Below are 14,248 nucleotides of genomic sequence, written 5' to 3'. Positions count from 1 at the left end.
CAATATTGCAGCCATGTGCAACGCTAGCCAGCCAGGCCCTTCACCATTGCAAAGAACCCTCAGCAAGAGGCATTTTCTGCCAGGGAAGAATAGTGTCACCTGCCCAGCTGCTGTTACCCTCAGAGCTAGTTCCTGATCCCTCTTTACCGTGTAAATATAGTTCTGGAACAGTGGTGGAGAGGATAAAGGCAGCTGGGGAAAGGGGAGTTTTGGGGGAAAGCAGCTGAGGGACAAATTATGCCCTGCCGGGGGTGCTTTACACCAGAGATGGGAATGCCAGGCTAATATTACACATGGCTACAGCGAAACATGTACATTGGCCTTTAGTTATACGACAGCGAAGAATAACAAAAGTTATTCTTCTGCCTTTCAGAAGCCTCGCCCTGTACCTGCCAGCTCTCCATGGGTCCCCCAACACAATCCTAGCGCAGTGTGGCGAACAGCTATTATGCAGGCTCCAGGTAACCTAGCCATTCTGGAACCTGGGCAATGTTTGTGAATAGTCCAGTGTTGGGTTCATGGCTTTGAAAAAAGTCACATGTCTCCTCCTTCCCCTGCCCCCCAACCACCAAGGCTAGCACCTATAAACTTGAAACATTATATTCCATCGTTCAACCAAATGTGAAGTGCCAGAAAAAGAACAGCCTCCTTTTAAATGCAGTTTATTATGGATAGCATTTCCATTGTTCTGCTTTGCAGTGGAACAGCAGATGGGTATCCAGTTTCAACACTGACTCTTCTTCTGCAAAGAGCTTCCACATACCATCTACAATATTTATGGATAGCAGTCATTCTGCAATACTGCGGCAAACAGGTTGGTCACAGCTTCATCAGTGTTGGGCAGTTTCGCTTCTTAACCCCTCCGCTGTGAATTGAGTCCTCCCTTTGAGGCTTTCTGGCCATTCCAGAAAGAACCCTCCACATAGCATGAAACACAACCTACTATCCACCTGCTGGCTCTTCTAAAACAATCAGTGCTTCTAGAAAACAGCTATTAAACAGAGGGCTTTGCTGGCAATCAGAAGAAATGTCCTGGAGTGCCAAAAGTGCTTACAAAAACAGACACACACACCCAAACTTCCTGAGAAGTCTACAACCGATAGGCAGCACGCTGGAAGGAATCAGCTAAAGGGCTGCTGTGTGGTTTGACAATCTTCTGAACGTTTCAAACAAAAGTCTAGAATGAGGCAAGACCGAGGGCCAAGCCATGTGTGATGCTAGTCACGCGTTTCAACAAGTGTGGTCGACCTGGCTGGTTTTATCTGAAGAGAAATGGCAGCTGCAGGGCTCCAACCTGGATCAGGAGCATGTTCCGGAATGGGGCCCCATGGCAGCTTTTCCCCTCCAAAAGAAAAGCGGCCAGGTTGAGCACAGTTGCTTAAGCACATGACTGATATAACCTGTCATTTGGTCCTGAAACAGGTGAGAAGGGAACTTCAAGAGGGGTGTGGGTGGCAGGGAGAAGAAGCAGTGCACAAAACATTACAGTTTGGTACAGGTTTCGTCAGTCATGGCAGCTGGTGAATGTTATCCAGAGAATGGATGTTATCCTTCAAAGGTTATCAAATCAAAAGCTCCCTGATGAAGTGGGTGGGGAAGAGGACAACATGGATCAAGGATTCCACCAAGCTGCAAAGCTTTCACTCTTGTGTTTTAAAGAAAATCTTAAGATCAAGAGGTATGCGGGAGGCAGTTTCTTTAGGTTTTCATTCACGCAACATGATTCAATCTCCTTGGGGGAATGGTAACAGGCTACTGTAGGTACAGCACAGGCATAGGAACAACAAGCCTACTGGGCAAACGGTCCCTTGGAGGGGAAAAGTTCTCTCTCTGCGGCACAGCAGGTCCTGCATCTGAGTGGAGTGAGACGGATGGGCCACCCCACTGCCATCAAACATGAAGCAAAACCATCTTGGGAAGATATCCAACCCATACTCAAACATGCTCCGTCAACAGAGTTCTGCTGCAGCTCCATTCCTTTCATTCCCCATCACACAAGCAACTACCCTGCTGAGAGAGTTCAAGCAGTTCATCTGTGTTACTCACTCCTTGTTCCTCTGCTTCCACTGGTCCAATAGCCTGTTCCAGCGGCACTTTCTCCCAGACCATGATCAGGCTAATATGCAAACCAAGCCACCACCAGTCCTGAGCATTTCATATCCCAATTATTTCAGCACTTCCTTTCAGCCCTGCTAAAGGCCCAGGCCCTGGGCCAGAGAGACTAGAAGATGGCCTTGGCAAGCCACAGAACAGCATCAGCATCTCCCAGTGCCACGTCTAAGGGGAAGCAGGAAAGGACAGCTTTCTGACACTATGCAAACACTGAGGAGTTAAAACCACCGATCTTGTGATTTTTCTTTTTTAAAAAGTAAAGGGTGGGGAAATGACTCTCTTTAGTTAAAATACTGTAATTAATACAAATCTTAAGAACCTGCCCACATCACTTTTGCCTGTCAACTGCATGTCACGTCTAATTGGAGTTCAATCAGCAGATTTACCAGTGCGCGCCATATGGGAAAAAATACAGTGCCGGAAGTCAATCTTAAAAATGGGTCTTGCAGTCCGTGCCAAGAAGGCAGCACGCACGAAGCAGCCCTCAGGAGGTTCTGATTTGTACCACCTGAGCCAGATTCCACCCTCTCCTGGTCTTAATTACATGTCTGGAACAATATGCCATGCTGTTCCCACCCTTCGGCAATACACTGACCCTTATGCACTTCCACAAACCAAGCGTTCCTTCCTGACAGTCTACGGGGTGGTTCAAAGGTCCAAGCTTCAGTGGCCCTGAAACGCCTGGCCACATTGCAAGGGGGACACCTCCTGCTCCCAGACAGCAACACAAATGAGTACTCTGAAAAAGGCATGAATGCACTCAAGACCACACCGCCCAACATGCTTGCTAAGTAATTACGGGACAGCGCTGTACACAGGAATGGAACTATACCCCATCCAGTCCTTTAGTGTCCAAGAGGGTGGCTCCCACACCCTTGAGAGATCTGTAGGCATTATTTCTCCCTGCACTGGAACTGCAGGGGCACAGTCCGTTTGAAGGAGTTTGGCTGAAGTTTGGTAGTACACACCTAGTGGCAAGGGTGTGGCATGCTTTCCTCAGAAGGGGGAGGCCAGCAAGAAGCACAGTGATGAAGTCAGATAGGGCAGTTCCAGTTAGTCACACAGAACGTAACTCATGCATGTGCCATGAGTATCTTGGGTGGGCATGGTCGAAGAGGTGTATGGCATACAAAGAGAAAGGCCTAGATTTGCCAAACTGAAAGCAACGTTACCAGAACCATCATCCATCCCCTGCACTTTCTGCTCCCAGGGGCTGCTGGGACTTCAGACTTGTGTGTATGCACCATATAGCAAGGAAAACATGGTGCCTGGGACTGTGGTGCCAGCAGCCATCACAAACAGGAAAGAAATGCACAGGAACAATGGGATTGGTGGGGGTGGGGGCACAGGCTTGGAGAGCTGCAACAGGCCCCGTGGATCGCTTGCCACCGAGGAACAAAGTTGTGAGGAACAAGGTTGTGGAGACAGAGGTGGGCAAGAGCTCCTAGAAGAAAGCTTCTTAAAAACAGGAGCAGGGCAGACACAGCAAGCAGGAGACGCTAACTGTGATGGACGGAGCCTAACAGAGGACGAGGCCAACTGCATTTCAAGTACTGAATTAAAGGAAGCTGACTAAGAGGCTCAACCGCCTACAGCAGAAACAAGGGATGAGGCTAGCAGGGGAAAGACAGCCTGGATGACAGAGGCCGAGGAGGGCAAAAAGCAGCAAACCAAACTTTCAGGCCGCGGCAGAACTGAGTGGCTGCTAGCCTGGCATCCAAGGATGCACGAGTGTTCTTCACGTCTGAATGCACCCAAGCTCTATTCAGTGTAACAGGTCTGCTAAGCCCCCTCCCCTACAGCCCCCAATTGTAGCAGACAGGATGGAGTTCGACACAGACCACCATCGCACAGCAGATGCCCCATAAGAGTCACTAGTATGCCCGAAGCTCTATTCTTGCCATGTTCCTGCAAGAGCAAGGGCACAAACTACAATTCCTCAGAACCACCAGGGCTGCCACGGCCTACTAAGTAATTGCCACTTCCCATCCTTGTGACCTGCCTGATGTCCCACATCAAACACAGCCAGTAACAGGAAGTCTCCTGTGCCCTAAAAATGGAAAGGCACCTACCAATTTCAGGCCGCCCCCCCTTGCAGCCCTCCTTGTTAATACCTTGGGGTTATTCCCCTGATGTGTGAGACACAGCAGCAGATGTATTAGCACAAGCACCAAAAGTATCACTGCAAGAGCATCAAAAATCCATCTCTCTCTGATCCCAGGAAGTATCTGGTTACCTACAACAGGAGTAGGCAGAAAGTAGAGTTCCAGATGTTTAGGACTTCAACTCCTAGCATTCCTGACCACTGGCCATGCTGGCAGGGGCTTCTGGGAGTTGAAGTCCAAAACATCTGGAGATCTACCTTTTGCCCACCCTTGACCTACAATGTTAGAAAAGCCCCAGGCTTTCCACTACAGGCTTGAGGGATCACCCATCCCCCCAGCCAAAACCAGGACCCTGGAAGGGTATTGTCTAGTCTGAAAGCTGTCAACCCATTTCTCTTGCTCAGAACAGACATTTCAGGCAGGTGGGAAGAAGAGATAGGGAAAATGGGGGGAGGAAGCTGGACCAGTGGCATATCTAGTGTGTGAGGGTGGGGCGTAGGCAGATCATTTTGAGGAGGTGTGGAAAACATGGCCTGCCAACTCCCCCACCCCCTACCAAGGCTTCCCTCTCCTGGCATTTCCTACGGCATCTGTTTCTGCAGCAGCTAGGCAGTTCCCAACAGGAAAAGGGCAGGCCTAATGCCCCTTTTTCTCTGGCTTCCCCACCTTACCATAAACACTTCAGGCACAAAACGAGGGCTGGGTCAGTGAAGTTCAGCAGCAAAGAATACAGGGTTATAGGCGGTGGTTTTGGCGAAACAAAAGACAAGTTAACAGCTGCCTCTTGTGGCACACAGCAGCCAGTGCAGCAAATACAACGATTCAAGTGGGTGATTTGCCCTATATGAGTGTTTGGTGCTTCACCAGCCGCTCAGCCCTGGCAAGACCATCATAATCCAACAACTTCTCGCAGACGGGATGGGGCGAGGTCCAGGCACTCGAGTCTGGGACACGAGCCAGAGCAGTTGCTGTTTCTCCTGCGGCAGCAGCTCAGCTCAGCTCTGTGGTGCATCGAAGTTGGTGGCAGAAGCAGCAACCACCCATCCTCTCCCCGGCCTGCGGCTCAGGCGGAATGGAAAAGTGCACCGCTCAAGCCAAGTGCAAAAGATCCCCTGGGGAGGCGCCATCTGGCTGGGCTTCTTAGCCACGGAAGTGTCCACTTGAGTCAACCGTCAGTCTCCGGAGGCAGAGGCCATGCGCCCAGCTGCAGCCGGTCAGTGGTCACGTGGCTGCTCCTGCCGTAGCCTCCTCCCCCCCGCCCTCCTCCTGCTCCTCCTCATAGTCTGAGATGTTGGCCTCCATGCTCTGCTTTGCCAGCAGCTCTCTCCGTGCTTGCAGCCGCTCACACTTGGGGCAGGGTCCTGACCGGAAGCAGCCCTTGTGATAGCAGGCTCTGCACTCTGCAGGCGAGAGAGAAACCAGCAGGTTAGAGGTCAAACGTCCAAGGAGAACAAACTGTGCAGACCCCATAGCCTGCATCAGTCACAGAGCATCTGCATGCCTTGCCTGTGGGGATCAGAAGTGCTGACAAAAGTCTGGACAAAACCAGGGCCAGACTGGGTTGCAAAATGAACCAGAGTGCTCATGCGGGGAGGCAAGAGCTGGGGAGCCTATGGTCCTTGGCCTCATTTCATGTGGGGTGGCAGAGGAAGGGGGAGAGAGATAGAGATGCAGTACTGTAAACTCCACCCACTTGGATCTGCCCCGCTCCACCACCATCAGCTGCAGCCCCCAATGATCTTTCCCCCTGGGCCCTGCATAGGGGGAAAGGTTCCCCACCCCTGCTTTAGGGGCACTGATGAATCCGCACATGCTCAAGGTCCCAGGATCTCCTGCCACAGAATATGCTCGTGCAATCTAAGGGCTCTACTCCAGCATCTTCTGCAATGCTGCAAGAGAGCCTCTTGGTTTACGCAATGCAGCCAGCAGAGGAAGCCAAGCATCTTGGCAAACCCTGTGCAAACCTTAAGAAATGAAGGTTCAGGTCAAGCATCTGTCTACCCTAGAACTAAAACCGTTTAATTAATAGTTATTCCCTTTTCCCAGGGAATCCTACAATTATCTGGACCAGGAATGTTATTCCCCATAAGGAATCCAACCAGGCACCCAGCCGCCAGTGATCTTGGCTCCCATTTGCTCACCTACCTTCACACGTCCTACACTTATTCAGCTCAAAGGGAAAGATGATGTCCTCCTCATTCTGGCAGAACTCACAGATGAAGCCCTTGGCCTGGCACAGCTGAAAAAAGAGAAAGACGTGGAGGGGAGTGAAGAAGAAAAGGCCAGCAGAAGCTGCAATCCCACTTGTGTTTCTCTTCTGAAGGGTCAGAGAAGTCCTGTGTCCATAGCACATTCCCCCCTTAACGAGTGCATTTTGCACACAACCATTTTCCTACACATCATGTGAAATACACACACACACACACACGCATACGTGGTGGTCACCCTTTTCTCTAAACCAGCCTTCCCCAACCTGGTGCCCTCCAGATGTGCTGGTCTGCAACTCCCATAATTTCTAGCCAGCATGGCCTTATGGGAGTTTATTTATTTATTACATTTATATCCCGCCTTTTTTCCTCCTTAAGGAACCCAAGGCGGTGTACATAGTCCTACTCCTCCTCCATTTTATCCTCACAACAACAACCCTGTGAGGTGGGTTGGGCTGAGAGTCTGCGACTGGCCCAAAGTCACCCAGTGAGCTTCCATGGACGAGTGGGGACTAGGACCCGGATCTCCTGACTCCCAGTCCAACACTCTAGCCACTACACCACACTGGAGTTACAGTCCAACACATCTGGAGGGCACCAGGTTGGGGAAGGCTGCTCTACACTGAAGTGAAATCTGTGTGGAATGCTGTATGACAGACTTACAAAAACTGAGAAACAGGAGAAGACCTGATGCCAAAAGGATTTTTGTACTTGTTTTTATTCAGTGCATTCTTTCGCAGTCAAAACATACTGTTCCTCCTTTTCCTCGGGTCTGTGGGAGATACCGCCCCCCCTTTCCCTCGTCTCCTTGAGCCCCCACCCCCACCTCCTTATTTCTTTGGTCAGGCCTCCTACCTCACATTACCAGCCTCCCTGTTTTAACAGTTGTGGGTTTCTAGCTAACAAACTCTGGGAGCTGTTATTCCGTAAAAGTGGCTAGCAAACTCTAGCAAAAGTATTCGCTCCCTCACTAACTACCATTATTATTGTTTCTTAATTACTTATAAAGTGCCTACAATTTTCTGAGTGCTGTAGAGAGATTAAAGGGTCCCTGCCCACAACCTTACAATCTAATAGACATAGTACAAAAAGAAAAAAAGAAGAGAAGCAGAAGAGGAAAGCAAACAAATCTAGGCATCAATTGTTGAGTTTACATAATCTCAGCAGTACCATTATTAGCTGGGGAGTGGCTGAGGTACGAAACACAAACTCTGTGGTTCAGATCTTGCTTCAGCCATGAACTCATCGGGGGTTTAGGCAAACTACTCTCTCTTAGCTTCAGGCAATGTAGAATTAATGACCCTGGCCCAGCTTCCACAGCTATTTTATGTGCTATATATAAGGATTACAACAAGACTGTGTCTGCACACACGCTCAGTTTTGCGTTAGCGGAAAACATTTCTGCTCATGCACGGTGGGGCACCCAATGTTCACTGATCTCCCCCGCCCAGCCCAGCAGCCTTCCACCCCTTATTCCAGATATTCCAGGGGGTCCTCCCATCCTCAGAAGCAGATGGTAGAGGCTTGGGGACTGCAGTGGGTAGAGGGGTCTGGTGAAATTCAGGTGCCCCGCCTTGTTTAACCAGACGTGCTGTCTGTGAGCATAAAGCTACCACTGGATGCAACCCATATACACGCAATGTATATAAATTAAGTGCTATTACAACCATTTGCACGGTTCTTTGTAGGGGAATGCTACGGCAGGCAATTTTGTTTCAAACAAGCTTGAACCTGGTTGAAGTTTGCAGCACTGATGTGCTTCATTACAAGTTACCATAACCTAATATAGTTCATCCACTGAAGTTTGCATTAGACTTTCATTCTTAGCTTCTGATGTTTCCCAAAACCTCCGAACTATTACTAGGAAGGGCTAAGACCCATCATCCCAGCATTCCTAATATGCACCAAACACACACACCTACCTGCCTTTCTAGAATCCAGATTTCCCCACATGCTTACTTTTGCCCTAGAACCTGATCCAGTGGAGAAACAAAGACCATACAAATGAAAGAACTGAAGGGGGGGGGGGGGGAGAAGTAATACAATTACCCACCATGCACTTCTCAACGTGCAGGGTACCTGCCTTGAGGAGCTCCGTCAAGCGGGGAACGAGCTCCCCCTTCTTGGTGGTGCTCAGGTCATTTAAGGAATAGAGGTGGAGATCCTCCGTCAAATGACCTGGCACAGCATCAAAGGCATCCAGAAGCCTGCAGGGAAGGATCAACGTGGAACTCAGCTCAGCACCATGACAAAGCTGCCTACATTCTGAATCAAACACTACTTCCCCTCCCTCAATAAATATTGCATCCAGATTAAGTGATGCAAATTAAGGCTATTTACATAAAATTTAGTAGTTCTACACCATCCCCACTATGATCCCGCTGTCCTTCTGCCCTTTACCGCTACAATGGCTATTTTTCATTTACCTAGTACCCTCTGCAAAATGCTTTACAGGTTTTATTGGGTTTTACCCTAACCACCCAGTGGAGTCTGTACTCCTCCCAGTTTACACTGAGAAGGTGCATGTCACTTGCCCAAATCCATGAAAGGGCTGCTCCAAGGATGACATTTTCCCTAACCAGCATGGGGGCTGGGGGACGACGACCTTGTATACTTAGACCTCGGCATGATCTGCACACATGACCGTTTTGTGGGACTCTGCTGCCAGTTGTGGCTTTCCAACCTGTCTACACCTGGCAAAAATGGATAACTTGTGTAATCTTCACACATGACAATGTAGGCAGGGTTTTTTCATACACCTACATGCACACATGTAGAGAAAACAGACCCACATCTGGCCTAGTGGAGGTGGAGGCAGAGGTGCAATGGCTGTCTTGGATCAAAGCTCAATACTGGCATGGAGGCAGCTATTAAAAGGGAACAGAGGAGCATGCCTTCAACTCGGTATGTAACGTGTTATGCAAGGGACCGTACTCTTATTTCTTCTGGGGGTGGCTGGAGGTGGGGGGAGGTCCTTGTGCTGCAAGAGCATGCCCTAGAGGTCCTTCCATGTTGGTGGAGTGCAGTGGGCAACTCACTGCTGCCTGTAACCTGCCCAGCATGCCCTGTGTCGACCACCCTGCCTCCCCTCCAATACTTGGCCCATGATAAGCCTTCCTGGCAGCCCCATGGAACTTACACTTTAGCTAGGCGGCAGGTCTTGAACATGTTCTTCATGTGGTACAGCTGAATTCTCAGCAGCTGGAAATGACCAAGGAGACAAAAACTCAAGTCAGAAGGTTTCTTTCATCAGATTGGTCTTTTTAGAAGAACCACAGATGTGCCTTACAGAATCCAGATGACCAACCACACACACACGGTTTTAAATTGCATATCAGTTATATACAAATTTGCTCAATATGCACATTTGGCCTACTTTACTCATTCCTCTAGTCCTGTGGAGGAGCAGAGTGTTGTGCAAGGCCCTGAAGCTCCCCCTCCCACAAATCCGTCCCTTTTTGTTGCTTCTGAGATTTCCCCTGGCATCACCCACATGGCCTTAAGAACTAGAAAGTTTGGAAACTTTTTTTTAAGTAAGTGAAAGCTTCGATAAGTCAACATGGCTGGGGCTATGGGAGTTCTACTCAGACACATCTGGAGGGCACCAGGCTGGCTTAGATGCAGAATTATGTGCGTAATAAGAGTTTCTGTAGACAGATTCCTGATCTTAGGAGCAGAGAGGGCTATCATAAAAAGCTCTCTACCAGGTTTTAAGCTAAGATTTAAGGACAAAAAATGAAGATACTCATTAGATGTGCCTGGGACAGAACTCCAAGACTAAGGGGCAGTGAGAGACAGAGGCAGACCTGACATAAAGAACGAGACTAGCCAGGCATGGAGGCCTACGGGCTTGGACCAGATTCATACAATACTTCTCCTACCAAAAGGTACAAAAAAGTGGGAGGAAGATATGCGAATTTGGGGCCCCGTACATAAGAGCAGCATGACAATTTGCCAGATATGGGTCAGAGTGGGGCTGATGTAAGAGAGCATGTGTTTTCACCTCCACTACATATATTGGAACTCAGGAAGGACAAGCATGTGAAGCAGCTGAGAATTTTTCTAGAAGGATCAATCGACAAAGAAAACAGTGATACTATTAAGAAGGGGGGGAAATTCTACATCTAGGTATTTGTGAACATAGGGTACCAGGCTTATACCTTCCAATAGCTGATGGTGGGAGCCTAGAAATCCCCTCCAGCCTACTTCTTCCCCACTCCCTACTTGTTCCCATCCCCAATATATACACTTACAGCAAGGCCACACCACAGACAAACAAGTTTAGCTATGTCTCTCTCTTCCCAGGGAATTCTGGGAATTGTAGTTCTGGGTGGAGATCTCTAACAGAGAGTTATCAGCACCCGCATCAAACTGCAGTTCCCATGACAGCCTTGGCAGAGGTCCTGACACCTACACTGGCATAAAGCTTACATACATCTGTACCACGGAAATGGTCTTCAGGGATGCCCCAGACTCAGCCTGCCTTACCCTGACTTGGTTGAGTGGCTTGACCTTGCGGTAGAGGGCAGTGTTGATGTCCTGCACATTGAAGAGGGGGTCACTCCAGATCTTGCTTAGCAGGTCCTTGGAGAAATTGCTGATGTAATATTTGCTAAAGTCCCACTTGCACAGGATGCGGCTGGGGATGGCCATTTGAGCATTCTCATGGCAGCACTGGCAGAAGTATTTGCCCAGGTACTCGCAGTAGCGCATGCGCTTGATGTAGTCTGAGGGCAGCGGCGGGAGAAAGAGAGAGAGACAGAATGAATGAATGAGTTTCACCTCTTGCTGGGGAAGCAGGGCTTGGCCTACCCATGTGTCATCCCAAGAAGAAGAGAAAGGTGGTGTCCAAGGTGGCCATTTCAGAATCCCAGTTCCATACAGCAGGGGAAGGCAGAAGGTAGATCTCCAGATATTTGGGACTTCAACTCCTAGAAACCCCTGCCAGTCCAGCCAATGGTCAGGACTTCTGGGAGATGGAGTGTAAAACATCTGGATATCTACTTTCTGCAAATCCCTGCCATACAGTGAGGTGCATGTATCTGGACAATGTAAATACATGGAATATTTGTCCCTGCATGTTCAAGCTTTTTTGAAACACATCTCACCCAGTCAATTAATTATATTCTGCTTTCCTTTTCAAAGCAAAGTGGCTTATAATTTTTTAAAAAATCATATTTTTTTAAATGCACAAACACACAACAGGATTAAAGTAGCCCCACCCCAGCCCCACCTGGTGCCTTCCAGATTTGTTGTTTGTCTACAACTCCAACCATTTTCAGCCACCTGGAGGGCACCAGGTTGAGGAAGGCTGGATTAAACCCATAACCCTTGAAACAAAGGCCCTGATGGTCCAGGCAAAGTGAGGGCCTCCAGATCTCTTGCAAGTCCAACACTCACCAGGGTCTGTCCTGATGCCGCAACCTGCACAGCGGTAGTTCTGTTTGGCCACTGCCACCTTCCTCCTACAGAGGCACAAAATCATGATATAAAAAATCAGTCAACCTCACCTATCCAGGGGAGGCGTGTGGGCTACAAAGGAAACTGGTATGAGGATTTACGTTTGTGCCGCATTTGAACATGTGCTAGGAAATCCCAAGAGATGGTGCCGAGATGACCAATGAACATTATTATAAGGTGTAGAAAATATGGATAGGTGCATTATTCCAGGCCTGCTCTTGCATAATAATTGCTTAGTTTGTGCCTCAACATCTCCCATATCATTGAGATAAATGCCGCAGGTTTCCTGAGAGCCAACAAAGCAATCCAGCCAAATCCACTTGGGGAAGGATAAGAGGCTGGAGACCTAGGAGGCCAAATAGGCAGAATCTGGCGTCCTTTCACCAAGAACCAGTCCCACAATGGGGCTTGATTGGGGACCGCTAGCTTTCTGAGACAGGGTCTGAGTCTGAGTGTCACCACCCAGGGAGGGCCTAGGGAAGGAGCAGTGGAGAGAAAAAATTATCTCAGTAGTCCCTGTTTTTGGCTGGCTAACAGGTAGACCACGGAAAAGCTACCTAGTACGTCACCTTCCCAAAGGTGAGGGGCTGTAGAGCATCTGCTTTGCAGACAGAAGGCCCCGTATTCAGTCTCCAGCATCCCTAGGTAGGACTGGCTAAGACCCCTGTCCGAAATCTTGAAGAGCCACTCCCACTCAGTGTAGAAAATACTTAGCAAGACGGACCAGCGGTCTGATCGCTATAGAACGCCTTCCTGTGTTCCTAAGCTTTCCATCCTTGAATGCACCTTGTAGAATGTGTTTCACCCTTTGCAAGGAGAAAAATCTCTTTTGCTGCTGTGGGAAGAATCTGGCAAGAGCTCAAATGGGCATCTTGGGGCAGAGGAGGGGACAGACAAGGAATGCTGCAGACTGGAAACGGCCTGTCGCCTTACGTTGGTGCTGGATGGATATTGAAGATGATCTGTGGTCGTGGTGGTGCCCATTCCAGGTTCCCTCGGACTCGGATACGGAGTTTGTAGATGTCTGCATGTTCCCCATCGTCAGGAGAGATGGGCACAGAATCAGGAATTGGCAAAAGCTGCACAAGGAGAACAAGACAAAGGTAATGCCAAGACATACACAATGCAAACCTGCACCGTTCAATTCAGCAGCAAGGGTGGCTCAGAGGTTCTCTCACAGAGACCCCCAATCAGACCTATTTTTCCCCACTCTAGACCCTCAAAAAGGGGAAGGGAGAACAGTTCCAGTAAACCTGGAGGTACAGTTTAAATAATTACAGCAATAATTTAACATTGAGTTACTGCTGCTCATGGGGCATGAGGGAGAGTAGGTCAGGGGTTGTTTCATAATCCAGTGGTAAACTGCCAAGGTGAATGCACCCTTATCTTATTCATCTTCACAATCAGGCTGGTATGAATTCTGTATTATTTCTGGAATTGTCACACAAGCACAGAATCTCCTATCAAGCTTTTTAAAAAGTATGAGATGCAAGCCAAAGCATGCAATATGAAGACACACATTTGTATGACTGTTAGTTTGCATAATTCACGCTGAGTTGGCTTGAATTTGCAGACTTTTGGCATTAGGTGTAAACAGCCCTGGTTGCAAACCTGATTTCCTACATTTGCAGTGGAAAAGTTTGCCCTCCAAACCAAACCCCTCTGCGGAGAGAGCACAGCCAAACATACCCCCTGGCACTTCAGGTGGGAATTTCATGAAGGCTGTTAGAGCACACAGTAAACAAGCACTCTTGGGACACACTTCCCATTTGGGACATACCAGCAGTAGCTTTTTGGAAAGCTGTCTTTTCTTATACCACTTGGGCCGCTTAAGAAGCTTTTTAAGAGACAGTCTTGGGCGCTGAAAACCAACAGTAAATGACCTGTCAAGGAGGCTCCCTGAGCAAGTCTTCCAAGCTACTGGCAGAGACAGGCTGCCCACACATGACTGGTGGAGTTATGTGGCCATGTCCTTACGTGGCTGCTAGGATTTCCTGCTCTTTATTTGGCATGTGGGCACCGGGCAAACTGCCACAATGTCATTGCTAAATTTCACAGACCACACAGCTCACGGAGATCAGGGGTTTGGTGCCAAAGACAGACTTTGAATTTAAAAGTCCTGACCCCAAGAACGTGGTTTGACTACCAGAGCTGACTTAGATAAACTACAGTTTCTGATCAGTGGTCAACTCACAGAAGAGCAGAGTGGTACCACAGAATCACACAGTAAGAAGAATGAGCTCAACACATCTGCTAATGCATTATTCCTCATGCCAAGAGGAGATAATTATACAGTGGGAGCCCTATCATGAGAAAAGGTGAGGTAATCACCAGACTTTGGTGGCTCGGTAGGAGACACTACTG

At 48.8% G+C, this 14,248-nt stretch overlaps 1 protein-coding gene across 3 annotated transcripts in view; it reads right to left on the bottom strand.

The window, feature by feature from the left end:
- Window positions 1-646: 646 nt before the first annotated feature.
- Window positions 647-14,248, bottom strand: part of RUBCN (rubicon autophagy regulator) — a 76,895-nt gene continuing 63,293 nt past the window's right edge. For all 3 annotated transcript variants that reach the window (XM_084847755.1, XM_084847756.1, XM_084847757.1), the window contains 7 exons: window positions 12,818-12,963; window positions 11,825-11,889; window positions 10,913-11,151; window positions 9,564-9,625; window positions 8,478-8,631; window positions 6,363-6,456; window positions 647-5,617 (listed from right to left, as the gene is read on the bottom strand). In XM_084847755.1, coding sequence (XP_084703881.1) covers window positions 5,439-5,617; window positions 6,363-6,456; window positions 8,478-8,631; window positions 9,564-9,625; window positions 10,913-11,151; window positions 11,825-11,889; window positions 12,818-12,963 — 939 coding nt within the window. In that variant the 3' untranslated portion in view covers window positions 647-5,438. The remainder of the gene's footprint in view (window positions 5,618-6,362; window positions 6,457-8,477; window positions 8,632-9,563; window positions 9,626-10,912; window positions 11,152-11,824; window positions 11,890-12,817; window positions 12,964-14,248) is intronic.

Source organism: Heloderma suspectum, chromosome 3 (assembly GCF_057233095.1).
Source record: "Heloderma suspectum isolate Gila_16-S chromosome 3, 16-S_ref, whole genome shotgun sequence".
In the NCBI taxonomy this organism is placed as follows: Eukaryota; Metazoa; Chordata; class Lepidosauria; order Squamata; family Helodermatidae; genus Heloderma; species Heloderma suspectum.
Note: the sequence above shows the minus strand (reverse complement) of the source record. Positions and strands in the feature narration are given on the sequence as shown.